A 27,762-nucleotide genomic window follows, 5' to 3' on the forward strand; every position below is an offset into this window, starting at 1 on the left:
AAGTGTTTTCATTTCTTCTTTTGCTTCTGATAATTATTTATATGTGTATTACTCACACATGTTTAAAATAAAGCCTTCATTCATTCATTCATTAAATACTCAAGACCTCCCACCTTCAGTTTCCCGTGTGTGAGTTATAGATACTAGCCAGTATTTTTTTTTTTTTGTAGTAAAGATAAAACAGTTTAATGTGCCATGGATTTCAGGGGCTTGAACTGGAAATGCAAGCCAGAAGGCAAAATGGAATAAGTTACGATCGTTTTCGGCTCCTTATGACATCGTCTATAAAAATCTGTCACCACTTGAGGTTACCGTTAACTTTAATAGATCCTGTCGGGGTCCAGTTATTTAATCTAAACAGTCCTGGGGGTTATTTGGGTTGGCGGGGTGGTGGGGGTGGAGGAAACTATTACATCTTCAAACAAAGCGGAAGGTGATGTGTCAGCCGGCGGAAAAATATCATTATAATTTCAGCACGCTGTGTTCCTTTCTCACAATGCCCTTTTTCTCAAACGGTGGCAATCGGAAGGCCTATTGTTCAAAAGCGCACCCACGTTTCGTCACGGTTGGAACACGGTTTCAGCACTTTTTGGCAGCGTCTGTTTCCCGTGGCGCCCAGGATCAAGGTCAGGGAACCGAACACTGATCTCGCTTTTACAGTCAGCTGAAAACTTTGGCAGGAAGGATGGCTCTCTTTCGCAGCTATCTGAGGCCAACGGGGAAGCGTAGCGTCTCCATTGCGTCAGCGTTGAATCAACTGAAGTGTGTTATGCTTATGGGTTCATTTTTACGATATGTTTACGATGTGAGACCAAGTGTTATTTGTCTCTGTGACATCTACGTGGCTTCGCTCAGACTGAAACACACGGATGTCTGCCAGTCATCATCACCGAGCATTTGCTCCCAAACGCTGTTTAATATCGACGTGCGGAAAGGATGTAACGGGTCCAAATATTTTGGCAGGAAACAAATCCTGTTTGCAGTGAGAGCTGACAGCTTCTATTTTGCACGAGCCGGCCCCGACGAGCAGTAATGCTGACTAGCACATTTAAATTTCGACACCGAGCGTAATGAGCTCCGGGCTGTCGAATCGAAGATAGCGGACGTAAAAACCACATGCGACGTTTCCCAGCGGTTAGACCGCACTGATAACGACCTCCTGAAGAATCTGAAGGACGTTTGCGATTTAACGGCTAGCGGCATTTCTGATCCAAAACCACCGTTCAAGAAACGGATGGAAAGAATTTGAGAGTGGGAGGTTGTGTGTTCAATCCCTGGCCGGGTCATACCAAAGACAATGGTTCAATCGCCCAATGCTACCAGCAATGGTTGCAATGCTGATCACCGCTCCCTAAAGGGACGGGTCAAATGAGGAGGCCAAATTTCCTTTGAAAAAAATCCTTTGGGATGTGACAATCAGTGGAATTTTAACTTCGGCTGGTGCCTGGATCCGGTGGGGAGTCCCATCATTGGACTGCGAAACTTTTGAAACCCACATTTTTAACAAAATCACACGCTGCAGCCTCCCGAACTGGAGTCATGTGGTTCTTGGACAGTATCAGAGAGACGATGGGCATTCCAGATCTCAGCAGCCGTCCTCACCCCAAGCTGGCTGACCTCGATCGCCCTGGCAGGTGTTCTCCAGTGGACACACGGGCTGAAATCTCCTTCACATCCATAAAACCAAATTTCTGTGTGGATTAGAAACTTGTAACCAGAGCCTCTATTGATACACTAGGGAGTAACATGGGGTGGAGTAAACATTTTGGCTATACTGTCAATTAAAAACTTCAAATAATGAAAAGGAGTGGGGTGGCAGATGCTTCTTAAGTACTTTTACCTTGTAATTATATTTATGTATATTAAAAAAAAAAAAAAACAATAATGCTAAAAGTTAACCAAAACGCTGAACCAGTTATTTCCATTACGATGGGATACCAAGAGAAAACCAAAAATGAAATTACCGATACTGGCTGTATCGTTCTGCACAGCAACGCCTCTCCGTCCTCCATTCAGAACCCTATATAGGCGCAATGTGTTCAATACCGAATGTCTGCTTGTTTTTATTATTTTTTTTCTTAAATTGATTTCCAATTACCATCGACATTTGCAGACATTGCTTCAGTTAGAGTCCAACTCTGTCGAAGTGTTTTCATCATATTCATGAAACCACATATTTAGAATTTAGATTTTTTTTTTTGTTTGTTTCTTTTTCCAAGTGCAGCACATGGTTGCGTGTTGATTATTTAAAAGTAGGAACAGTCAATATATAACAGAAATGGAGCCTTTAATCAGTCTCACATCTCTCATGAGGCAAAACAGTAGCAAAGAGCCGACAGATACAAATTGGAGGCGAGGCCCGTTTATTCCGAAAACATGATTCCTGAAACGATGGAAATCTGGAAGCTTTTATGATGTGTTAACCAACACAAAAAACAAACAAACATGTAAAGCACTTTTCATACCCGCCTTTAGTCTTAGTGCAAAACGATTGTTAATAGGTCCCCAGGCTCAGATAGAATAAAACATACACAGCTCCTCAATTCCCTCCAAATTTGAGTTAAAGGCCGATTGCGTAAGACAAAGCGGTCGGAAAAAACGAATCTTGAATGAATTAATGTGATGTTTACTTCATGCATTCTGCCCCGCGGAGCAAACCGTCTGACGCAGACTGTCAGACAGAGACTTGTCGAGCACTCCTGCTCACCGACTGCTCCCTCAGATGTCAGACGACGGAGTGGAGTTCAAAATCAGCACCGGCATCACGAAGAGCGGCTGCAAATAACTGCCGCTGATTATTAAAACCCAGTCAACCGTTGCTGGTGGCCTGCATAAGTTACCCTTCCCTTGCAGTCCACACAGAGATCTGTGCATGTACGGAAGAGGATTAGGGCCACAAAGAAGGAGAGAACGAAAAAAAAAGAAAAGAAAAAAAAAATCAAGTTTCAATTTTGATATCAACGTTGAAATTTCGAGCTTTAAGTCAAAACATTGAGAATAAAGTCAAAAGTTAGAGATTAAAGTTGAAGTTTCGATTCCCTGAATAAAATTGAAATGTTGAGAATAAAGTCGACATTATGTGATTTAAAAACAAATGTACAAAAGAGGATTAAAGTGGCCCTCATCACTTTGAAATAAAGTCGGAATGTTGAAATAAATATTGAAATAAAGTCGGAATATTGTGATTAAAAAAGAAAGAATCTGTTAAAAAGCTTCGTAATATACCTCAGTTTTCACCACAGTAGTTCCCCGTTTACTCTGGGTAACGCTAGTCACCTAGCGACCACCGCAGTTAGCCACCCTCGTGCTACGTGCGCGAACGTGTGTTTTGCTTTGGTTTTCTTTACTCACAGCGAGCAGTCGGTTCTTGTCCTTCTCGGCGATATTGAGAGTGTTCTCCAGGGTCACTCGGTGTTTCTTGGCCAGTTCGTCCAGCGCTCGAGTCTGGCTCTCCTTCATCTGGCTGGCCTCGTCCTCGAACTGGGCACGCATGTTGCTCACGTCCTTCTCATGGGCCGACTTCTCATCACACAGGGTCTATAAAAAAAAAAAAAAAAAAAAAAAATTGAGGCAGGAGAATAAACAGACCATATTGCCACAGTTTTTCCGAGACACGGCCAAGGAATTTGGCCCGTCTGTTATTTCCTGTGCAGATGGCTGCCGTTTATATCATTCCGTTTCCAGAGCTCTGATTTTTTGAAACAAAAATAATCCATGCAGACGATGATGGTAAACCTGTGGTAACACCAGTGCCGAAAAGCACCCTGCCAGCGAGCTGCAACTCCAGGTGGATTTTTAGGCCGTTTTGTGCCGCCTCTTGTTATCACTCGTGACAGATGCAGCAGCGTGGCGTTTTTCAGAATAATTCGCCCTCAGCAAAAGTAACAGTCATCAATTTTCTTTTCAAACTTTTCAGAATCATCAGAGCGTCGCTTTTAGTTGTCAACGATCAACTTTGCAGCTGAATTTGCAGGTGGCTTTTATTTCATGTTTTAAACCATTTGTCTTCAACAGGGGTTGAAGATGAGTTTTTTTCCCCCCGCAAATTGATTTTTTTTTTCTTCCAATCAAAAATAAATTTAAAACTCAGAGACATTTCTATCTGTTCGATAAAATAATCTTCAAATTACCCATAAACCCCATGGAATCACAGTGTTAACGCACAACCATGGGAACCTCTACCTTCACTAATTCTTGATGCAGCGCCACCACAGGCGTGGAGGGGAATGCCATGTTCAAAAGGTTTGGTTCATTTGACAATGTGTGTGCAGTATGAAAGCAAATTCGAACCAGCCGGAGATTGCAACCCAATCTTACAGAGTCTCGACAATTAGCTGTGAAAACGATCACGGGCCAGTTCCACTTTTATTCTCATATCAGTCTTGGATCCGAATGGCAGACATTCCCACAATGCTGTGCTGGGAAAAAAATATATTTGCTTTAAATCAAATATATATATACATATACATATATATAATATATTTCTCTTTTTTATTGCCATTGAGAATGAAATAAATCAATGTAAAGCAAAATAGGAAATTATTATTTCACTACTGTTCTTTGCTCTGTCAATTGACACATGACAAAACACATTCATCTCATCAATTCTAGCAAAAAAAACAACAGCAAAAACGTTGCAGAACAGCACAGGAACGTATGACATTTACCTCAAAGTTGTCTTCTATTGCGGAGCACGTATCGTACATGGGCGGTAAAGCCGCTGACAGTAACCCTCAAATTAATATGCTTCCAGTAGATTGATTTTTTTTCGGCCTCGAATTCAGACTCAAGTCAAGCAATTTATAAAATACAGCCGGGAAATGTGTCCTGTGTGTTTTCGTTGCAGCTTAAGCGACCGGAAGACTATTGGCCAACGCGGTCCGTGTATTAGCTGATCGGGTACGCAGTCTAAACACAGCTGGAAAAACGAGGAGGGGGGAAAAAAAAAAAAGATGGGAACGAAAACGGCCAATTCAGATTAGTCGGAGGCCAGATTGCGCAGTAAGCGGATACAGCTCGGGCGGTCCTGATTTACAGCTGCACAAACAAGAGCTTTCGCGCCGCGATAAGGCCGGACGTGCGGCACCGCACGGGGACAATGGCGGGACGAAGCGACGCGGCCGTCCCGCCGTCCGCTGCAAAAACACTTTCAGGACTTTGACGGACTTATGGTTGCAGTTTGCTGCGGGATGTTTCAACCGAGCCAATTCTTCCGTTCCCGAGTAAATCAACGGATCCCATAGCCGCCTCAACCGGGGCTGGCGGATCAGCTGATTCTCTGACAGTGCACTCCAATACTAGCTAGCCAGTGCCTGCCTGATGACGAGGCGTGCGCGACTGACCTTGGAGCAGGGAGGGGGGAAAAAAAAAAAAAAGAAGAAAAGCTGTAATTACCCGTCGCTGTAAACCAACAGGCTGTTTTGGGCGACGGCCAAGAATTATTCACGGGAGTGGTCGAACTGAGCGGCGGCTGCCGTGTTTTCCCCGCGTCCACGCAGCGGCGGGAGGGGTAAACAGCACGGAATGCGACAGCGGGGGCACAGAAACATCAGTGTGGCCTTAATTAGTCCCGCTGATGGGAGGACAATTAAAAGCAAAGGGGACGTGAACGAGGAACGGAGAGCGGTAGTAGCGAGGGAGCCTTCAGGCTGTGTTGACTTCCCACAGCCAAAAACAAAGCCAATGAAGGAAGCAGTCATAGACAAAACAGTGGAATTCCTTATTAACTAGCATGAGAAGCATTAAGGATAAACATAGATTAAGGAATGATTGAAATAGACGAATGACTCTGCTTGTACTGCACACCGTCAGCGCTCAAAAGTCACTTTGCTCCTGCAACTGACTTGGTCTTTTTAATGAGAGGTTAATTATATTTGCACAATGTATTCAAAGTGACACTACTGTGCAAAGGTTTAGCCTCACTGACTCATTTCTGCATTGGGCTCCACTGTTACCAGTTGTATGACGATCTTGAATGATCTGCCATCATTATGAGTGCAGGAAAATTCCATTCAAGATGAGCCTAACCAGGACGCGAACATTTTAGCGTTTAACGAAAACCATTGGGAGAATTTCAAGCGTGCAAAATTCTAAATGCTAAAACTAGGCTGTTTTGAAAGAGCCATGAATAAACCACGATGCTTTGTTTACTGTTTTATGGTTTAGCACACACAGCTAAGCGTGATTATAATACAAAGCTTTGCTTTAGAAATATCTATATGTTTTAGCATTTAGGCCTTCAACATCTGTAACGATGGCCACATATTGAGCACTTGATATTCAATCTCTAAAATCACATTCAAGGCAACAACTGTGAAAGTCATCCCATAATGTCTTCAGAACATCCACATGATTTCCGTGCACTAGTAATGTTCTTAGACCAGTTCTTAGACCAGTGGATTATTTCATGAAGCTGCTTATAATGGCCTTCAATGAGTCAGTGACCGCACACTTTTGAACGGCCGCGTATACACAGTGTTGCCGACTTCTCTGAACTTGATACCCGGCACCCCAGGTAGATTAGCGACCGCAGCTGTGGAAGCTAACAGGGATCTGAATAAAGAAATGAAGTCGACGTGAGAGCACGTCTACCACTTTTTACATTTAACAATGAGGTAGAAGAGTTGAGTTAGGGCAACTGGACTTGTTTTTGTGGTCTTGAAAGTCCAGTTGCCCTCACTCAACTCTAATACCTCAAGATGACCTGGATGACTGAGAACCTTCACAGACATACATTGGATTGGATTGGATTTCTGTAGCGCTTTTCAAGGACCCAAAGCACTTTACATTGAACCTATTATTCATTCACACCACATTTACACTGGTGGCGGCGAGCTACATGTGTCACCGCAGCTGTTCCGGCAGCCAATCTGCGCCAAACGGCCCCTCAGAACCACCACCACCACCACCCGACATCCACTCACATTCGTACGAGGCAATGTGGGTTAAGTGTCTTGCTCAAGGACAGGACGAGAGATTGGGATGGAGCGGGATTTGAACCGCCAACCTTTCGGTAATTGGCCAACCCGCTCTACCTCCTGAGCTGCAGTCGCCGCATTGAAATCGAATAACCCTCGACATCTCCTCTATTCCCTCCCCTCCTACGTCCAGTGTCATCACCAGCAATCAGACAAACGATCTTGACGAGATGCAGATAGGTTGAGCAGCTGTATGTCGGGACAAAAAAAGCCACTTTTACATGACCAGATTCGCCTGATGCGGATTGACGAGACGCGCCGCCGGCAAACAGCCGCTGATAACTGGGATTAATCCATTTCAAGCCCGAATCAGTCAAGCTCCGAGGTCGTCACGGGGAAGTAGGGGAGGGATGCAAAATTTATGTGGCGCGAGATCGTCTCTCTCCCTCTCTCTCTCATCCCGAGGACAATATTCAAATTCACAGCAGCCTCCCTCGGCGGGAGAACTCTCCCGGCTCCCAGAGGATTACGCCGCCAAATGTCAGACATAAAGGAGCGGCAGGGAGGGTTGGTGGTGGTGTGCGTGTGTGTGTGTGTGGCGGTGGTGGTGGTGGGGGTGGACACACATGAAGCAGCGGCACTTGACATTTAGCGTTGGCTGCGGTTGGTCTGCTGACTGCAGCGTTTCTTAAAGCATCTGACCTTTGAGCTTTTTCAGGGGAGCAGCCAGTTTGTAAATGCAACACGATTGGCAAGTTGAACACTTTTTAAGGGTATTGATTTTTTTTTTGCTCCCAGCCTTTCACTTTTGATCAAGGCAGATTTGCTGTGTTGTGCTGTAAAACCTCAATCCATTGAAAACTAGTTAGGATGAACTCTTGTGAGGACTGATGAATTGCACGGCGGCTATTTAAAGGTCCATTGTGCCTTTCTTTCAGCCAAACATATCTTGATGAACTGGAAACAACGTAAAGCAAACTGCTTTAGCATGGAAAACTGGTATAAGGACTTACTACAGATTGACTTTCAATGGAACATGTTGCTCTAACTCTCCAAGATGACGTCATTCCTGATGAACTTCATGGTCCCTGGAATTTTACTAGATTTTGTCTTGAAAGAAATTAGCTACATTTATTCATTATTATTATTTTTACATTGTTTCGCTTTGCCGTAATATTCTGTGCCAACCTTCTCACCCCCTTTTATCATAATTTCTGGTTTTGTCTCATCATGTTTTTGTTACTCTGTCTATTTTGTTTTGCCTTGAACTATTATGGTCCATGTCTTTGTAGTTATGGACAGAAAATGTGAAAAAGAAAGGTCCAGTGTGTAATATTTGTCTTGATTTCTGATTTTTATATTGGCTAAAGCTCAATATACTGCCCATATATACATTGGTAAATGTGTATAATCGCAGTACAATAAATGTAATTTGGTTTTCCTCCCCACAGAACAGTTCATATTTATATATAACAATATACATAGAGCAAGGGTCTCGCTCCCAGTTAGATGCCATCTTGCACCACCATATTTCTAAGGGAGCCTGGTGTGGACATTCCAGCCCACCTGGCAGCGTGTTTCGTAATTGGGGTGAATGCACGCAAGCCTCAAACAAGCCAACAAAGAACAAGGTGGACAGGGTGCGTAGGTGCGTGTGCGCAGGCCACCGTAGTTCACCGGCGAACTACGGTGAGAGGGAGGGTGATCTAAAATGTAACCCCTCGATGCCGCAGTTTCTTCTCAAGATTTCCTAATATTGCACACTTAAGCTTTAAAAGTATGATATAAAGAAAAAAAAGAATTCAGAAACCATATGACTATATGAAGCTTAATATTCCTTCAGGATGCAAACAACATCGGACTCACACTGGAGAAGCCAGTCAGTCAAGTTTTGCTAAATAAATGACAAAGCTGTTCCAACTCGGCTGAAAGTAAAGAAACAACAACAACAAAATTAACAACATATTTTTTTTTATCATAATTCCTGTTGCAAATAACCATTTGAATTGCTTCACAGGGCCCACAAATTGTCTTTGCTTTTGGGGATTACTGAAGAGTTCTTGAGAAAATGGGCCTCATCAAATAGGAGTAGGAGAACGCTCAGGGCAAAAGGGAGGGAATACAAAGATGCACGTAATAAATGATCTGCGTCGCTCATGCCTCAAGCCGCAAACGTGGTGCTAAAATAAACGGATGGCCCCACAGGGACAGCTCCTGTAAATATGGCACGTCTGATATTTGGTGTGACGGACAGATCTTTTATAACTACACGCAAGGACAAAACCATCAAATCCATTGCGGTTGGAGGACTTCTCTAAATCTTACATGACCAGAAACAATAAGAATACGATTAGAATATTAAGCAAGCCAAAAAAAAAAAAAATAAATCAACTGCCTGCTTGCTGAAGTCAGTGAGTCACGCGTGTGATATTTTGACAGCTGAGAAGATCCTCGTGACCAAGAAGTGGATCTTAGGTAACACTTTCTATGGTGCTCTATTGTATAATGCATCATGAGCACATTTGTTAGGCATTGTAATTCTTAGATCATAAAGTAATTACGTATATAATTACATATGACAATGTAAAAGACTATAAGAAGCAGTACAGAATCCAGTTATACATACATTCGTCCTTTCATTATTTTTACGGGTAGTATGAGAACACAACTTCATGCAATGTAGATACAAATCACTTTGAATGACAAGGTTATAACGCGTTGTATATCCTCTATTTGTAATCCTTAATGAGCCTTGTCAAAAGTTGTCATTTGCGATTATCAATGTTTACCACTTCATTTATGAAGCATTATGAGTCCATTGTAAATGTGTTCATCATGCTATATAAAACAGAGCTCCAAAGAAAGAGTAACTGAATAATCTTAGAATTTTCTGATATTTTATCATTTTTACATATAAAGTATTTTTAAGGAAATCCTAGATGACATAGCATGTGCTAACATTTTCAAGTCTTGTTTAGCTGAAAACTGAAACATTTCGAAGGTTACGTGCTTAATACTTTAGATTTTTAAGAAGAAAAAGCAACATGAAGTGGTTTCATTTTAGATTGATGCGCTCTGTCACTTAAGTTCCTTCTGTACACTCTGTTACCCTCCCTCTCCCGAGCTTTCCAGTGAGATACGGAGGCCTGCGAGCACCAACTTGGATACCTCGTACACCTTCTTCTTCGTTGGTTTATTCTCAAGCTTCTTCCCTAAATACAAAACACTTCTGTCAGGCGGGTTGGATTGTCCACACCAGGCTTCCTTAGAAATATGGTGGTGCAGGATGGCAGCTAACTGGGATGAAGACCATTTTTCTGTCTATATTCTTATATACATACAGGAACCGTTCCAAGGGTAGGAAAACCGAATTACTTTTATTGCACACACTTTTGTTTATGTATTTATGGGCAGTAAGTTACTAAGTAAGTTACTTTAAAGTTACTATGTTACTTTAGTAACTAAGTCAGTCACTACAGTAAGAAAATCTTGTCATATCTCATCCTGACAATGCAGGATTTTAAGCTTGAAAAGACTCTATTTTAAATGTACTGAATGCACTATAAATAGTTCAGCTGCTCAGTTATGACCATTCACACAGATGACGGGTGACAGTCTCCGGCACAGACCTTCTCCAGGGACAGGAGCTGTTGTTTCTGCCGGTCCTCCAGGGCCTGGCACTGTGTGTGCAGCGACTCCCTCTCTTCTTCCAGCCTCATCCCTTTGTCCTTCAGCCGGCTCCGCTCGTTGTCCAGGTCCCTGATGGCGGCTTCCTGGGTCATCTGGTTGGCCTGCAGGCTGCTTATCTGACCTGCAGCGGGACAGAGGCAACGGACGTGAGGCGAATGCCGCCGACTGGAGACGGTCAGGCTGCCGTGCGCTCATTGTCATTCGTGGAGGCCTCCCGCCCGGGAAACAACACATGACGTAAGGGGGATGTATTGGAAGGGTAAAATTTGTCTGGTAATTCATTATTTCATTTTTACCATTTTGTACCAATTTGACAGTTATTTGTACAGAATACACAATTTGGCTAAGTCAAAATAATTCTGTGGTTGAAACTGAAGCAATCTAATTTTCAGATTCCAGATTTCTGTCAACATAGATATTTCAGAAAAGGAAATCTAAGCAGCTAAAGTGTAGAAATGTTAAAAGGGACAATCTGTCTATCTATCTATCTATCTATCTATCTATCTATCTAGCTATCTATCTATCTATCTGCAGTACAGACTGCTCCCATTCTATCAGGCAACAAGAGATGAATCCTGGATGTAACTCTCAACTGAGTCTGTTTGTGTCCACAGTATGAATCATTGCCCAGAACAAAATTGTAATTATCTATTTTAATAGTTAAAAACCAACAAAACCTAAGTATCAAGGAGCAGCTTGATACTTGGCTTTGGTTCCTTGTGGGAAGGTTAACTTACACGAAGGTTAACAACACTCAACAGGATTTAATTCATATTCTTCAGTCTTCCCCACAAGTGTTCCGATCACTTTTTCCACTGGCTATCTATCTGTCATTCTGCCTAGCAACAACAAATGTGTCCCGTTTTCAAGGACACGACTGTCAACAGAGTTTGTTTGTGTACACATCGATCTATCATCTATCTATCCATTCATCCATTGAGAGAAAACAATCCACCTATCTATCTATTGAGAGAGAACAATAAAATGATAAAATAACAATATAATTATATTGTTGTTATTATATTATTACATCATTATATTGTATAACAATGTGCTTAGGTTTATCTAAAAACCCTGCAATTGATGAACAAAGACCCATTTAGCTCGTGAAGGGCACCACTGCAGTTATTTCTGCAATATAGACATTGTGATGAGGGCTCACTGAGCTCAGGTAGCTGAGAGGTTTCTATCAAACGCTCAGCACACCAAATTAACGTTGCAAAAAAAAATAAAAAAAATAAAAAAACTTCTCGCAAGACACACAGAACACCCGGGTAATGAAGTATTTTATCGCCACAGTCACAGCCACACATATGGTTGTAAGATTAAGTGGCTGTAGATTCCCAAGAGTTCAGGAATCCCCATCATAGGACTGTTAAAAAAGTAAAAGGTAAAGTTTAAAAGGTTTCGTCAAGAGCCAATCTCAATATACTGCCTCGGACTTGACGGCCGAGCAGCTGATGTTCAAAGTCTTTTGTCCCTCAGGGGCTTGTTGGTGAGGTCACAACTACAATAGGTTTGTTTCCCCACCTCTGAGCGAGCGCATTGATTACTGTCACAGATGAGTGGAAGAACTGGACTAAATATAAGAGTCTTCTTTTGGTCCTGGGCCAGGAAATAATATAAAAAAATAATATATGTATGTCAGTGTTCCAGTCAGTTTGCTTCAGAATGCACCTTTTAGAAGATGCTGATATTGGCATTTAGCCTGGAATAGCCTTTTTTTCCTTGGCAGGGCGAACACATGGGAAGACACTGATTGGATTTATATTCAAAATGTGTCGCATCGGACGTTACTCCACTCCAGCCCGACCACTTTTTATTTCTACTTACACATTCTGCAGGAGAAAGCGTGCACGTGTGTGCATTTCCATCGACTCCTGCTGCGCAAATACGCGTATCGGGAGTCAGTCCATCAACAGAAACAGCATGCGGCCCAGTCTTTTCCTCGTATTAATGTACGACCAAGGCGACTGTTATGAACGCGCGAGTGTAAACAGCGCGACATGCGGCGTGACGAATGCGCTAATACGTGGAACGCCGCCATTCCCTCCTCAACCCCGGCGTTATTTCCTCGCTCGGGCAGAGTGGGTGGATGAAGTTGCGCGAGTTTGGATTTTATAATATTTTATTCATGCTTTTATTCAAATGCGCGTCTTGGCCGCACTGCAATATTTCCGAGTTACCGTGGGCTTTCATCAAAACTGTTTTGGTGCGCAAATAGGAAACAAAGGTGCATAAAACAATTCTAAATGGAAACCCTGCAGAGGAAAGTTTCCCTTTATTTAAAAAACATATTCTTCCCCTTCAATATTCCCTCAATATTCTCTTACAGATGCCGAAAAGCGGATTTTTTTTGGTTTTGTTTTGCATTCTCCCGCTTCGCTGCGACCTCGCACCGGCTAAATGAGCAAAAACAACAGTTGATCCCTCGCTATGAATAAACGAGGAGCCGGGGCTCCTCTCTCGCCCCTCGTGGTGAACCCGGGGTTGCACGCGAGCAGCTCCGGTGGAAACCAATAACGCGCCCTCAGTGGGAGTTAATGGGCTGCGCATAATCCTGCACGCGGTATGCTGCTGCTGACACGTCCCAGACGCTGACGTCGCTGCAGCGTTGCTTGAGGAAAAAATAAAAAATAAAAAAATACATTCGATCGGACTCCTAAGCTAGCGCGCGACAAATTTGCACAACACAGCGTTTAGCCAACCGCGAGTGACGCAAGGAGGATTTTCGCTGATTTTCCTTTTAGGGGCCGAGGGGATGATGACACGAGCGTGGATGTACAGCACAAGGCCATTAAAGTGTCCAAGGCGACGACTCCACTGACAAGAGCGGGGGATCCGCGGGGATAGGTTTGATGCGTTTGTGTGTGTGGAAAACGAAGACGCGTTGTTGCGGGTGGTGATGCAAGAAGCGACTGGGGAGGGGGGAAAATGAGGAGAGGAGAGGAGAGGAGAGGAGGAGCGAGAGTCTTACTGGCTTTGAGCAGGATTTCAGTGGCCTGCTGCTGGACTCGATCTCTGGCCGCCTCCAGTTCACACTCGGCTTCCTTCTGACGGATCTCCACGATCTCCGAGTTCTGGGTCACCTCGTCCAGCTGCTTGGTTAAGTCCTGTGGAAGAACCAGAGAAACCAAACACGGCATCTGTTACCACTGGGAGGTTTTAACTTGCCTCCCCAGATAATTAAAACCACAGTTTTTCTTACTTTTCGGGGGGGGGGTCAGGGGGGTTTCAGGGTTTCAGTGTAAAAAGCTAAATAAATGGGAGAATATGAGAGTCCGTGAAGGACCAGACAAGCAGGAGACAAACACTGACAATAAATCAGTCGTTGGCGTCTCAGGGTGAAGTTGGTTGGTTGGTCAGGTGAAATTAAAGTGGGCTTCATGAATTTTCTGAAGGCACTTGGCAACAGCTGGGCATTCGGAATGAGAGAATAAATCATAAAACAGAGAACCGTAGAAGTAGTGGCGGTTGACGGGGAAAAGAATGGACAGCCTTAAAAGGTTTTACACTTATGAGGAAATATTTGTTTCGGTTTCAAAAGTTGTGGCCACTTCAGACAAACACAAACGTACAAATGTTTTTTGTTTACTTTCAAAAAACAAAAGGCAAACTACTGTAAATTCTTAAACTTGCCCTGGATATGTGTGGACCTGTGGGTTGTGGGTGACTGTACTAATAAAGAAATTTCACTCGGAGTTTAAAAGGTTAAGTGTGTAATATTTGGAGATTGTGAAGAAGAAATCGTCTTTCACTCTCCCCACCTCTCTTGAGCTTGCCAGTAAACTACGTTGACCTGTGCACCCAAACCTGAATACTTTATCCACCTTCTTCTTCTTCTTCGTTGGTTTATTTGCGAGCAGTCACCCTAATTACGAAGCGCGCCGTCAGTGGCTGGATTGTCCACACCAGGCTTCCTTAGAAACATGGCGGTGCAGGAGGGAAACTAACTGAAAGCAAGACCCTTGATCTATGTATATTCTTATTGTTTTTTTTATTAATGTAATTATGGGCAGTACATTAAGCTTTTACCAATGTATATTTTTTTTACCAAACCTTTTTACCACCGATGCATTTCATAATCTAGACGCATACTAATCTATCTCCTAATAATAACTCGGAGTATTTAGATATTCAACTGAATACTAATAACAAAGCAGCATATCTCTATTTAGACATCCACAAACTATAAGTTTAAGTCTCAAAATAAGTAAAATGCCCCCCCCATCTGAAGCAAAGAGCTTGTGAATATGGGAAAGCACTAAATGAGCAGCAGCCAGACGGAGGAAAACATTCATGGACGTTTTATGAATAACCTCAACATCACGGGGCACAGACACAGGCCGTGTAGCCATTAGCTGTAATTGCGCACGTTGTTAATGCACGAGTCAGAGGCAGAGGCAGAAGCAGGGTTTTAAATGTCATGGTCCGCCACAGCTTGTTCGTCAAACGGAGCACATTGGTGGCTTTCAACTAATACCACAGATCAGGGGCGTCAATGCTGCCGAACGCTGTTCAATTAACAGGGACTAGACTTCGGGGACGAGAGTGACGCGGGCGGCGCACGCGCACGAGCGCACACGCGCACAATAACGGGCGGCTGCTTCATTTAAAACTCTTTAACTCATGAGAGGCAATTTCACATCTTTCAGTCCCATCAAACGGGCTGCCTCAAGCTTAATTACTGCTGCCAAGGCTGAGAGGGGGAGAGAAAGGAAAAAAAAAGAGAACGAAACCTCAATAAGCTGTTAACCACCGAGGAGTCTCTGGCAAATTAGATGTGATGTGTGTGTGTGTGTGTGCGAGACCCTCCATCTCTCGCATCTCTTTGAGGATCGACCTGAGCTTTGGAGAGCTACAGCTTATTTATTGAGAGGCAAAAAAAACAAAAAACGTTGCAACTAATTTATCACCATGTCATTTTTACTTGGATATGTGAGATGTGAAAATAAAAACATTAAAAATGACAAAAATAACAATTTCTTACAACAGTTATGGGTCATTTAGCGCTTTTCCATAAAATGTAAATTTTATGCAAACTTTTGAAAACTCAAATACACACACACACACACACACACACACACACACACACACACACTTTTGTTTTTGTGTGTGTATTTGAATTTTCAAAAGTTTGTAGTATATATATACACACACACACACACACATATCTGGTTTACCTTCACTGTTAACAATGCTCTAATGAAAAGAAAATTAGAGAGGCTTGGTGTCCTTTCGGCAGTTAACCAACAGCTGCTCATTGGTGTTAATGTAGAAACAATGAGGCAACAAAAGACATTGAAAAACACTGCAAATAACTCAGAAAAACCTCTCAGCTTTTTATTATTTTATTCTTTATGTTTGTGCTAGGTCTTGTCTTGTCTTGCTATGTCTTTACACACTAGGAATCTCAATTCGGAAGCAAAACCGCATCTGCTCTTTTAGTAATTCTTAACACAGCGCCAACCATGAGCGAGGAGGTTTGGTGTATTTGACAAAGTGCAGTGTAAAAATATAACTGGGAGCAGCTCAATATTGCAGGCCCAATCACATCGAGACCCAAATTGTACCGAGTGAATTTCACTGAAGAATCAGAGGTCCATCAAAGCGGCCGCTCTGCTACTTCATCCCACTTGATACTCAGGTACTCAGCACGTACCTGACGGGGAAGTGCTCAGTCCGAACGCGGCGACAGCGGCAGTTTGACGTAGTTGGAGTGGAGCGTTTCACTTTGGGGGATAATTTGCGATTTCTTTTTTTTTTTATTATTGGCATGCACATTCCGTCCGGAAGCTGGTGAAAACACTCAGCCATTAATTATGTCTCTCACGGCCTCTCCAAGCGATCGTTTGCTCACATTTCCACGGAGACTCGCCCACTAATGCGCGAGCCAAAGGAGAATGTCAGCCAGCACTGAGAAAAAGGAGCAGTAGCGTTCTCACACAAACCTACTGGGGGGGCTTTTGGACCAGCGTCGTGTCAATATTTAGTACCCACATGTCTGGTGCCCGGCACTGACCTCGCCTTGGCCAGGACTCGGTACGCTCCCTGCAGGTGGTGCAGAATTAAGCAGCTGAAACGGCTCAAAAAGGACGTTGGGAAAAATTCGATATTTTTATATCCAAAGTGACCAAATGTCTTTGCTTGATACAGCCAGATACACGGATTCTTCTTGAATGCTAATCCTACATGCTCCTGGTTGAAGTCAGTTCATGAATGTGGGATGAACAGCGATAAAAGACTCTATGCAAAGGTCTGCCCAGGCCTCAATTGTAACTCTCAAAACTGGGGAACGAGTCTTTAAGAATGGTTGCCATAGCAGCCTTTGTTCATCTGAAGCTACGGAATACGTGCCTCCTAAAATCTGAATGGAAATGGAAAAAGAGAGCCTTCAGCTGCTCTTCACCCTTTGACTGGCCAGTGGTGAAACCATTGCTCTAAAATCAAAATATGAAAAATCAAATCAAATCAGTAAAAATCATCAACATTTTTAAAGTCTTGGCAAATATAACTTGACAGCAACTTTGGACACAACACTGCTCTTGGTAAACCCACACGACAGATAATCCAAGTCAAGACAAACATGGGGTGAGGCTTAAAAGTGCCGTTATAAAAGATTAAATCTTGTGTTGGCTTGGCTAAATTCAAATTTCTTATCTGCCGATGGTGAACTCGCGACGAAGCAGGGGAGGATTAAGGGATATGTTTATAGACTGGGGCCATTACCGAGAGATTACGCCGTTATTACTTTTCAATAATGTATCGTGCCACCAGTTGTGTGTTTAAAAGCCTGAATATTGAAAAGAAAAAAGAGAGAGAAACAGGAAAAGGCTGTTTCTTCATTTTAAAATTTCTTTTTTTCTGTCAGAACTGCGGGAACTTGCTGTTCTTTTTTTTTCTTCTTTTCGCTTCCTTATCTGGGTTACGCTTAATTGCTCTGATAACTAATAAAACCACTAACTCCAGGCCACGGAACAACTGCTGACCTTGATCACACCCACAGCATGTCGGAGAAAAAGGGCTTCTGTCCTCTGTGCAGTCAGTGGTGATTCCAACCAAACTTCAGGGGAAGCCGTGACAACAAAACAAAGCCGACTTAACAAATTCCCCTGAAGCGCGTGTCAACTTTATTTTTAACTGCTGGAGATAATTACGTAAACCAACTCGAGCAAACGAACGCAAGGCACTCCGGAGCCCTTGCTGTTGTTGTTGTTTTGGTTTCTTTTGTTTTGTTTTTTTGGTCCACAAAGAAGGACGCCGTCTGCGCGGCAAGACGTCTGCGGAATTTGTCCCACAAAATGCAAAGCAATTGAGGTATTTGAGGTAGAAGATCTGTATTTAACACGCAGGAGTTGAGCTGCACAATCCAAATATGACTAAGTCTTGAAAGGAATCTACTTTAAAGGATGAGTGTGTAATATTTGGAGTTTTTGAGAAGAAACAGCAACATCAAGTGGTTACATTTTAGATTGCAGAGCTTCTTCATTCCTCCTCCCTCTCCTGAACGTGCCAGTGAATTACTTCTTCTTCGTTAGTTTGTTTGAGGACGCTGGCATTCACCCTAAATATGAAACGCGCTGTCGGGCAGGCTTGGATTGTCCAAACCGACTTCCTGAATAATATGGCGGTGCAAGATGGTAGCGAACTGGGACCGCTGCTCTATGTATATTCTAACATGTAAATAAGAACCATTCTGTGTGTAGGAAAACCAAATTACTTTTAATATACTGCGAGTATACACTTTTATTAATGTATTTGTGGGCAGTATATTAAGCTTTTACCAATATAAAAACCATGAATAAGGTCAAAATCAAAAACATAAAAACATTTTAATGTATTTTAACCAGGAAACATAGTTTTCTGTGTGGCCCTGTTTCCTGGTTTACAACACTACTTTACAGGTGTGAAACATCCCTATAGCCCTTCAGGGAGGGACGTGTTTTAAATTTTACGGTTAACGGCACCATTCGAAACAAATTGGTCTAATTTACAATAAAGTTATTGCTGAAGGATAGATTTTTTTTTTTTTTTTTTTCCCCGTTGTTTTTTAATCAGAGCTCATGTTCAAAATGTTTCACAGACAGGGGGTTTGGCTGGCAAGTCCTACTTCCTTCCTGGATGTTTCCATAACGAGCGAGGAAACGTGGCCGTGAGCATTAACAGATCTGTCGGGATGAATGAGGCGACCAAAGTGTTCCTCGCAAGTTTTAACATCCTGTCAATGCTTGATCATTCATGCTGTCAAGCTGCATTTTATTAGGGTAGCTTAAACCCGCAACAAAATGCAGGTCTAGACAACTCTTCATATGTTAGTGTCTACTTTTTCATTATTTGGGTGAGCATTATATCAAATACCATGTCCGTCTTTGAAGTAGAAATGCCGGCAAATGCAGAGGCAATGAAAAATGAACGAGTTACTGCACTGACCCATCAAGAAAAAGTTCAAATTTACACAAATTTGCTTCAACTCTGAAATAACACAATGAGCAGAAGTGCTGAAAGAATTTTTAATAACAATAAGACCACCTTTGCGCACCATATTTTCAGTGCAGGATGTTTACTGTGCTGAATGTTATTTTGTGTTGAAAGACCTTAAGCCTTGACCCTTGAGTGTGAAAAAAAATAAATAAATAAAAATTTCACCATCCAGCCACATATTTGAAAGTGAGCATTGATGAGTCCCAACAACCCCTTAGCCCGACGCTAACGGCTACGGTGCCTCAATCCTCTTAATGACGAAGAGGTAGGGTAAAGAGTGAAGGCTAACTAGCCCTTCAAACTGAGATTTTTCTGGACCTCACTTCAGACGGAGGGCTGTAAGACATTGATTACCCAATAGGGGGCAGCAAAATCGACTCAAGCGTCCAAAGAAGTATTTTCTCTGGTAATGACTTGAAATTTAGATGGTGTTGTCTCTGTTATTATATTACTTTGATGATTTATGGGACCCTTTTTTATAAAAGCCACATAAAATACTCGTATTAGTAACATAAATTTCAGATCTTAGTTATTATCAGTGTTGTATTTTGTCTTTCAATCCCACCCTCCCACCAATAGATGGCGGACGACGGTCTGTCAGTATAAAATTTCGGCTTCGTGTCATTGCAAAATTGTCATTAATCATCTGCAAACACGTCAAGTCTGTCTATGTAGACGTTAATGGCGACCTCCGACATTGTTGAAGTGGGCGGGGGACAATTTGTAGGGCAAAACCTCAGCCTCGACCTCTTGTGACTTGGTTCCATGGGCCAACGGGTAAAAATGAGTTGGTGGGTGGGGTTTCGCTTTCAGACTCACCTTGACATTGTTCTCCGCCGTCGTGAGCGACGTCTGAAGCTTGTGGCACTTGTCCCGGTTGTCCCGAGCCTCGTCCGACACCCGGGCCAGTTCGGCCCTCAGTTTGCCGAGGGTCTTCTGGAGCGCCGCCTCCTGGCTCTGGAATTCCCGCCGCAGCTCGGCCTCGGTGCGTTTCCACGCCAGCAGGTTGTCCGCCGTGAGCTGCTGGGTTCTCTTCATGGCCTCCAGTTCGCGCTCGTAAAAGGCCTGAGCCTGATGACAAAAGACCGGATTTGGATTGGGCAGAGTAGCTTTCTCATCAAATTCTAATCTCATGTTTAAAAAAATTAATATGCCAGCAAAAAAAAAAAAACTGAAGCCAAAATGACTTGGCTGACGGTGCTCACAGTCAAGTGGGGACCCCTGCTTTATTGAAATTAATAGCTTCTATATGAAGTACATCAAATGCACCATTCTGCCTTTTCCTCGTATTGAACCGCAGCGTTTTTGTACTTTGAGGAAGGCCAACGGACTGTGACTCAGTTTCCAGGCTTCTTTCAAAGCATAACTCATTCAAGCACACACGGCAGAGGGAAATGAATGTTCTCAGAATTTCGGCTCAACGCCTCGCTGCAAAACCATTCATGGTACAAAAGGGACAGTCTGATATCCGTACCAAATCACGTACAGGACAGCGATCGCAATATTTCCGTCCTTAAAAGTTTTAAATCAGCAAAACCTGATCATAAACCTCAGGTCTTTTCAGGGACACAGTTATTTTCATATGAAGGTGCGACAATAGCAAAAGTCGACAGGCGAGATGTAAATATAACTGGATCATATCTCAGGCGGGACACAGCGTCACACGGTGACGCCCAGAAGGTTTAATTTTTCACACCGAGAATCACCTTGCCTGAGGTGACGTTGCGCAAAGTCGCAAAGGCACATTGGCTTTGTACGTATTTGTGGAGCAGAACACGTAGTATCATGGACTCATTGAGCAAACAGAACGAGAAGGGAAGGATGAGGTTTGTGGATTGGAGTACGTGAGCTGACATGGCACAGGACATTTTTTTTCTCTCGCAAAGTTTCGTCGACAAGCGGCCGTACCTTGCTGAGCTTGGCCTCGTACTCCTCCACCAGCCTCTTTTTGTCCTGCTTGAGCTCCTCCACCCGCTCCGACAGAGAATCCACCTGGGACGGACCAACACAGTCATGTTAACAGCAACCTAGCACGGCGAGTGAGATCATAATAAAATTATGATGAATACATTACAACAACAACAACAACAACAACAACAAGACACAAACGGTTGTACATAAACAGTTAAAGTCCCACTTTCTCCTAGCGGTGGACCATCCGGGCCAGCTAGGCCTTCTCTGCTGGCCAAAACATAGTAGCTTTTTCCCATTAGTATGAGAACAAAGTTATTCTCCACGGGCTGCTTTCTTCATGTTATATTGTCCACTGGGTTCCGCTGCTTCCATTGTGATGTACTATGGTATTTATCCAATCATATCAGAGCGACTGTGACTCAGAAGGTTAGAGCGCTTTGGGGTACCGTGAAGGTGCTGGAAAGCACTATATAAGTGCAGTACCATTTACCATTTCATATTTCAACAAGCTTGTGTTGTAAGGTTCTACGCAATCTGCCTGAGTCCTTCAGAACAGAGTTATAATAGTTTGGGATTTTTCATTTTAGTTTAGTTTTATTTCGTTTTGACTTATTTCCCAACAATTTAGTAGTTCATTTAAATTAGTTTTTAGCGGTTTGCTAGTTTTCATATTTTCAAAAAAGCTTAGTTATTGTTGAGTTGTTTTTTGTTTTTATAACTTTTAGTTACAGTTTTAGTTGTTTCATACTTATTTGTTTGGTGCAGGATTCAAAAAGGTCGGAGTGACTATTGTATGATAAAATTCAACAAAAGATAGAAGTTTTAAAAATGAACACTGTGTGTGGCACTGTGACCAAAAACCAAAAAATTAAAACTAAAATAAAATTAACCAGCCGAACCGTTTCCAAATTAGCTCCAAAAAGGTTATTCACTCTAAAAGCATCGGGGCATTTGAATTTTGGTCTGAGTTAAGTGCCGAACCTTTTGAGGGCAACTGTCACACAGGCGTGTCGACATCCCGGTCTCAATAAACACTAATGCATCTTCCCGCTTGTGGTGTTCCTGTGTAGTTACTGACCAGCTGCTTGGTCGTCGGTGAAAGCTGTCCATTACAGTTGTCTCCTTCCCCGTGCTACCTAGCCGAGATGTTGCTTATCTGTCGGAGGGCGGCGGCAGGGGAGGGGACCGACAGAGGCTAGCTTGTTTAGGTACTCAACATTAGCCGCTTTGTGCGAGCTTCTTATATGGAGGTTTATCCGGTTTTTCCCCTTTAGAAGAAAGACACATATTTTGTCTTTTTCCACAACAAGACATTAGCTTTCACCGCACTCCCCGTCATATTCGAAATAATCCCATATCGGACTTTGCCGCCGCGAGAGTCCTTTGTTAACCTACGGCTGCGAAAGACAGGTGACGCCACAAAACGCGAGTTGCATTTAGGTGCTGCTGCGGAAAACTAAAACTAAAACTAAAAATTTCCGTGGCAAATATTAATTTGACAGATACGAAAACGAAGGGAAATATGACTTAAATTTAAGTCTGTTTTAGTTAGTTTTCTAACACACAAAAACAGTTTAAGTTAGTTATCGTTTTTGTCTTGTAATTTTAGTTTTTATCTAAATAATTTATTTTTATTTTTTTTAATTTTAGTTTTCATTATTTCTGTCGTTTTCGTCAATGATCATAACCGTGCATCAGAAGCAACTTTGCAGCTTCGTGGTGGAAGGAGGAGAAGGTAATGTGCTGAATCATCTGCTTTTTATAATGTAAATAACTTGGCACCTTATTGTTCAGTTGTTTTGCTGTTACAACAAATGCAAATAATCTCTTTAACGTTTATTTTCAATGAATATTTTGTTTTGTTTTGTCATTGTCTCGTTTGTTTCTTATATGAAATGGCAACGGTGCATATTGGACAAACTTGTTTAAGCTCACACGGCGCACTTTTGCTGCACTTGTTAAAACTTTATTGACAAATTCAAATTGTCATTTATTATTAGTTTTGACAGTATTGATGGGATGACTGGGTGTACTACCTCCGCCTTGTGCAGCTGCCCAAGTTTCTCCTGGTCTTTGCTGTAGTTTGCGTTCTGGCTCTGGTGGCTGCGCAGGAGCTCCCCGACCTCCGTCCTGTGCTGGCCCTTGAGCTCCTCCAGGGCGACCTTCTTCTCCTGCTCAAACTGGTTCTGCGCCTGGCTGAACGTGCGCAGCTTCTCCTCGAAGGAGCGCCGCATCTCCTCCACCTCCCTCGACATGGAGACCACACGCTGCGTGTGCTGCCGAGATACACAGGGGCGAAAAGAACAGTTTCCATGGGCTCACGGGCTTGTCACATCATGGGTGAACGTTTTGAAAGGCCCTGAGGCCTGGTGATGACGGGTCGACCTTGGGGAATTGAACCCACTGGCAGCCGATTTAGATGTGCGTGGAAAGGAAGCAAACACAGCTACCTTGTGCCAAAAGAGCAAGAGTAAGAAAAATACTCAACACCATCCATCCATCCATTCATCCATCCATTTTCAATACATGCTTCTTCCTAAGCTCAGGGTAATATTTAACACGTTCTGCAAAAATGAATTCACTCATTCCCTTTTCAGCCCTGCGTGACCCTTCGCAGGAATAAATGTTTCCCGATCTTTCAAACGTTTCCATTCGCAGGACAGCCAATTCAATATCACCGCAGGGTGCAAAAAAACAAAGCATTTTCTTTGACACTGTTGAGTCCTTAATGTGCCGTTCGAGCTGCATTAAGTTCGGCTCGCTGGCGACATATTTATTCCGATTTCACCGCTAATGACTTCGTGACATGACGCCGGTGAGGAAAACACGCGCGCCTCTCATTTAATTTGCCCGCGTAGTCTGGAATTAGCATTTCATTTAGCGAGGCAGCGGCTAATTACACAATCAGCAAATAGACACGGAGCGCAAATTTGAACGCGCACACAAGCTCACGTGCTGCAGCACAAACTGCGACAGAGTGAAATATAAGAACTGTAAGACTTCTACGTGTGTTTATGTATGTATGTATGTATGTATGTATATGCGTTTGTATTTAGGTAGGTGTCTGTGTACATATATATATATATATATATATATATAGTCGATTACAGTCGATTACTTTTTTTAATCGCGATTAATCGCATACTGTCCCGAGTTAACGCACGATTAATTTAATAAAAACTTGCTAATAAAAGTAAAAACTAAAAACTAATAAGAGTGCCCGCTCGCTCACATACACACACACACACACACACACACACACGCACAGGGCGTCACAGGGCGTACCTGAGCCTCGGTGCAGAGCTGCATGTCCTCCACCCTCTGTCGGTAGCTCTCGAACTCGGCCAGCGCCTGCCTCTTCATCCTCTCGTGGAGCTCCATCGACTCCTCCAGGGACTGGATGCGCCTCTTCAGGTCCATCTCGTCGCTGATCTTGCTCTTGTACTGGTTCGAGAGCGCAGCAGAGTTTGATTGGACCACTAGAAAGTTGAAGCCTGGGGAAGTTTGTCGCGCCAAACTAAAGACGTAATAGTCAAAAACAAGTCAGGAGACATCTTTAATTATAGGTTTGGCAGCCGAACAGGGAAAGGCAAAGGCAGCTACATTTGGCTTTGATACATATCGTTGCATTGCTGAAACAGGGACTTTAAATAAATGCATAGCCACAGGCTGTGTCGCATTTGCCATGTTTCGCATGTAGACCTTCGCCTCCGGCCGACTCCGTGAGGATGTGCTCCACTGTAAAGTTTGTAGCTGTTTGAGGGAGGAAGTGAGAACACACACATTCAATAATTAAATCCCGGCTCATTTAAATATTCATAATTCCTCTATGAACGCGATCTCGTCTCTCTCTCGCTCCCAAGGGGATCAGCTTCCGCTGCATCATGTCGCAGCTCTATGCGCAGCCACTATACATTATTGAGAGACCGACGGTGAAGCGGGCCCGGGCTACATATTGACCACAATTCTCTGAAGTGCCGGGTGACCGCTTGAGTCTAGTGTTAAATCTGCAATCGCAAACAAATCAATTGCCCGCTCAGCGGTTGGTTGCCAGTTTAAGGTGGCACTCCTCTGCAAACAAATCCCTCAACTGAAGCAGCAACCATTAGTGGAATTCTAAAGTATTGGGAGATTTCTCTCTCTCTCTCTCTTTCTCTCGCTCTCTCTCAGTCTCTCTCTCCAGAAGGAGAAATAATGAACATTTTTGGTAAATGAAAGCGAGGAGATCCCAACCTGTAATATCTTCTCCCGGGTCTCGGAGAGGATCTGCTGCACTTCCTCCTCGTGGGCCTCCTTCAGAGTGGCGATGGCCGCCTCGTGTTCATCGTTTTTCGTGTTCAGTGCATAGATAACCTGCAGCACAGGGGAGAGAAGAAAGCCATTAGGCGCTGGACGCGCTCATAATCAGGAGTTATTGTGGTCCTAAAAAAAGCGGGCGGGAGGCCAAGCGCAATTCTCCACGCTCCGATTCATCCGGGCTGGGGAGAGGTGAGGCGCCGCTGTGCTCAATCAAACGGACGCCGGAGATTAAACAGCAGGACGTGCAAAGTAAGCAAACAATGGAGGAGATAAAGCAAGGAACTTTGTTTCCGCCCCGGAATCGTCCGAGGGTTAAATACTTTTCACATTTTTTACCGAGAGCATCAAGGTTTGTTTTTTTTTCAGAATCTTCCTGTAATTTTGCAACAGTATTGTTTTGTGTCATCAACTGGTTGGTGCTTAAAATAAACATGCCAAAAAAAACTATGATGTTCACTGATGAATACCTTTTTACTATAATAGGATTTTTGACAAGATAAACATGTTATGAGTAGTTTTCACGGATGCAAAGTTTGAACAAAGAAACTAAAAATCATAAATGGAATCAGAAGGTTTCTCACAAATATGTTCAAATAAACAATCAATCAATCAATTTTGCAAGCTTTTGCTTGAATTGGCAGCTACTCAGTGCTAATAACGAGATGGATGGACTAAATAGAATGTGTATTGTGCAAAATCGTGATAATCACTTGAGCAGTGAACATGGCTAATGTGGTCTATACAATCAAAATGCTTCCTAAAGGCGTTAAAAAACCTTGGCCTTTTCATTTGTGTGTGGGATTGTTTGGTTTGTGATTGCGTATCCTGCAACCTGCTACCTGTTTTCCTTTTTTTTTTCTCTAAATTTCTTCAGATTTTGTGAAAATCCAAAAGAGTCAAAAAGTGTCCTTCCAAATTATTTTTTATTCACTAGTCAACAGATTAACACAGACTGGCTCTTTTTGACTATTTTGGAGTTAAATTTTTTGGCCGAGCATCTCTACAACTTTTTTCACCTTGAGCGTGCGGCCGTGCGCGTTCTTCCGTTTGTTTGATTGACAGTGCATAGAATTAATGGCTCACATTTTGTTCAAATTTTCAAACAGATTAAATAAATAATGAAGGTAAAACCAACAAAAAAAGAGAGATGGTAGCGCAGCTACTGCACTGCTAAAGGCAACTGATTGGACAGGTGGGACGTGATTGGACACTATGACAAGCATATCGCTGCAAACGGTGCGTGCACGACAGGCTTTTACGCTCCGGGCCTCCGAGGCATCAGTGGCATCCCACAGTTAATAAACTAGAAACTGGTTGACGGCCGTATTGCCGGAGATAAAAATAACACGAGCACGGGATTGACCTTTCAAATCCGAAACCAAAAATACCACGCGGGCCCATCCATAGAGCGATAATCTGACGGCGCAGTGATCCCCGGCACACATGCAAAGAGGCGCAGAGAGAGCGCGCAGTCAGATATGGGTTTCGTTCATGTCCGCAAGGAGAAACCGCGGGGCTCTCGTCTCTCTCCTTGCCGTGAGAGGAGCGGCTGCGTTTCGCCTCGTAAAAAAAAAGAAAGAAAAAAAGACGGAAAGGAAAAAAAACCCAAAACAACTAGTCAATAATTCAGCAACCGCGCAATGAAGCTAAAGAACCTTTGCTGACTCTGGATCGTGGTCCATCGGGCGGAATTAAAGAAGTGATGGAAATTTGGTGTATTTTGTGTTTCTCTTTTGAGGCGCTCCGCTCGGGGGCCACTTGGTTCGACAAGTGATTGTGTTTTTCAACATCCCCTGTCTGCCCCGTGCCGAAAGCCACAGTTGCAACAGCAAAAAAAAGGAAATAGAACAACATAATCAAGAATCAGGAAGAGAATCAAGAGGCAATTTGTTCGCTCATGAATAATATTCTTTCTTCTTGTATGTCCTGCACCTGCCAGGTCCGCGTGGCAGTGGCCCTGGGTGAACAACGCCTTTACGTAAAAAACGTGTTCACCACATATTAGGCTGTCATGTGCTCCTTGTCTGCTCATCTCCTTGTTTTAAGTGCCAAAGTATTTGGAGCCGTTTCCCTCTGGTTGATTGACAGGTATCTAGTCGATCATCACATCGCATTGTGCCTTATAATTGAGCTAATGGACAGCAAATAAAGAAGTAAATGTCACTTAGGAACAATGTCACGGTCTGAATTATATACAAAGGGCAAGTCAAAGGATTTCTGAGTTTATTTGACCGGCACACCCAATGACTCAATGACCCGTGTGTCTGTGTTTCTGCCTTCCAAGCATGTGCGTGTTCGGGTGACTGGCAGGGCGAGTTGCAAGAATTTTAATAAACGCCATTAGCGTAACGGATCAAGAACTATTGAATATCGCAATGTTGCTCAAAGTCAATACGAACTGCTCGTCAATAATGGGAATCATGATGGATGCTTGATTTGATTTAACGACCTAAGAGCAGGT

At 43.1% G+C, this 27,762-nt stretch overlaps 1 protein-coding gene across 3 annotated transcripts in view; it reads right to left on the bottom strand.

Moving 5' to 3' along the window:
* The window catches only part of fam184ab (family with sequence similarity 184 member Ab), a 138,005-nt gene that overhangs the window by 62,976 nt on the left and 47,267 nt on the right, over positions 1-27,762 (bottom strand). For 2 of the 3 annotated variants that reach the window (XM_076037734.1, XM_076037735.1), the window contains exons 2-9: positions 25,236-25,355; positions 24,288-24,446; positions 23,039-23,278; positions 20,997-21,080; positions 19,908-20,159; positions 13,585-13,720; positions 10,547-10,728; positions 3,352-3,537 (exon numbers count right to left, since the gene is read on the bottom strand). In XM_076037734.1, coding sequence (XP_075893849.1) covers positions 3,352-3,537; positions 10,547-10,728; positions 13,585-13,720; positions 19,908-20,159; positions 20,997-21,080; positions 23,039-23,278; positions 24,288-24,446; positions 25,236-25,355 — 1,359 coding nt within the window. Of the gene's footprint in view, positions 1-3,351; positions 3,538-10,546; positions 10,729-13,584; positions 13,721-19,907; positions 20,160-20,996; positions 21,081-22,076; positions 22,381-23,038; positions 23,279-24,287; positions 24,447-25,235; positions 25,356-27,762 lie in introns of those variants that run through there. The other variant, XM_076037736.1, reaches the window with a different exon arrangement.

Source organism: Nelusetta ayraudi, unplaced genomic scaffold (genome assembly GCF_046127955.1).
Source record: "Nelusetta ayraudi isolate G7.1 ecotype Tasmania unplaced genomic scaffold, CSIRO-AGI_Nayr_v1 ptg000052l, whole genome shotgun sequence".
Lineage (NCBI taxonomy): Eukaryota > Metazoa > Chordata > Actinopteri > Tetraodontiformes > Monacanthidae > Nelusetta > Nelusetta ayraudi.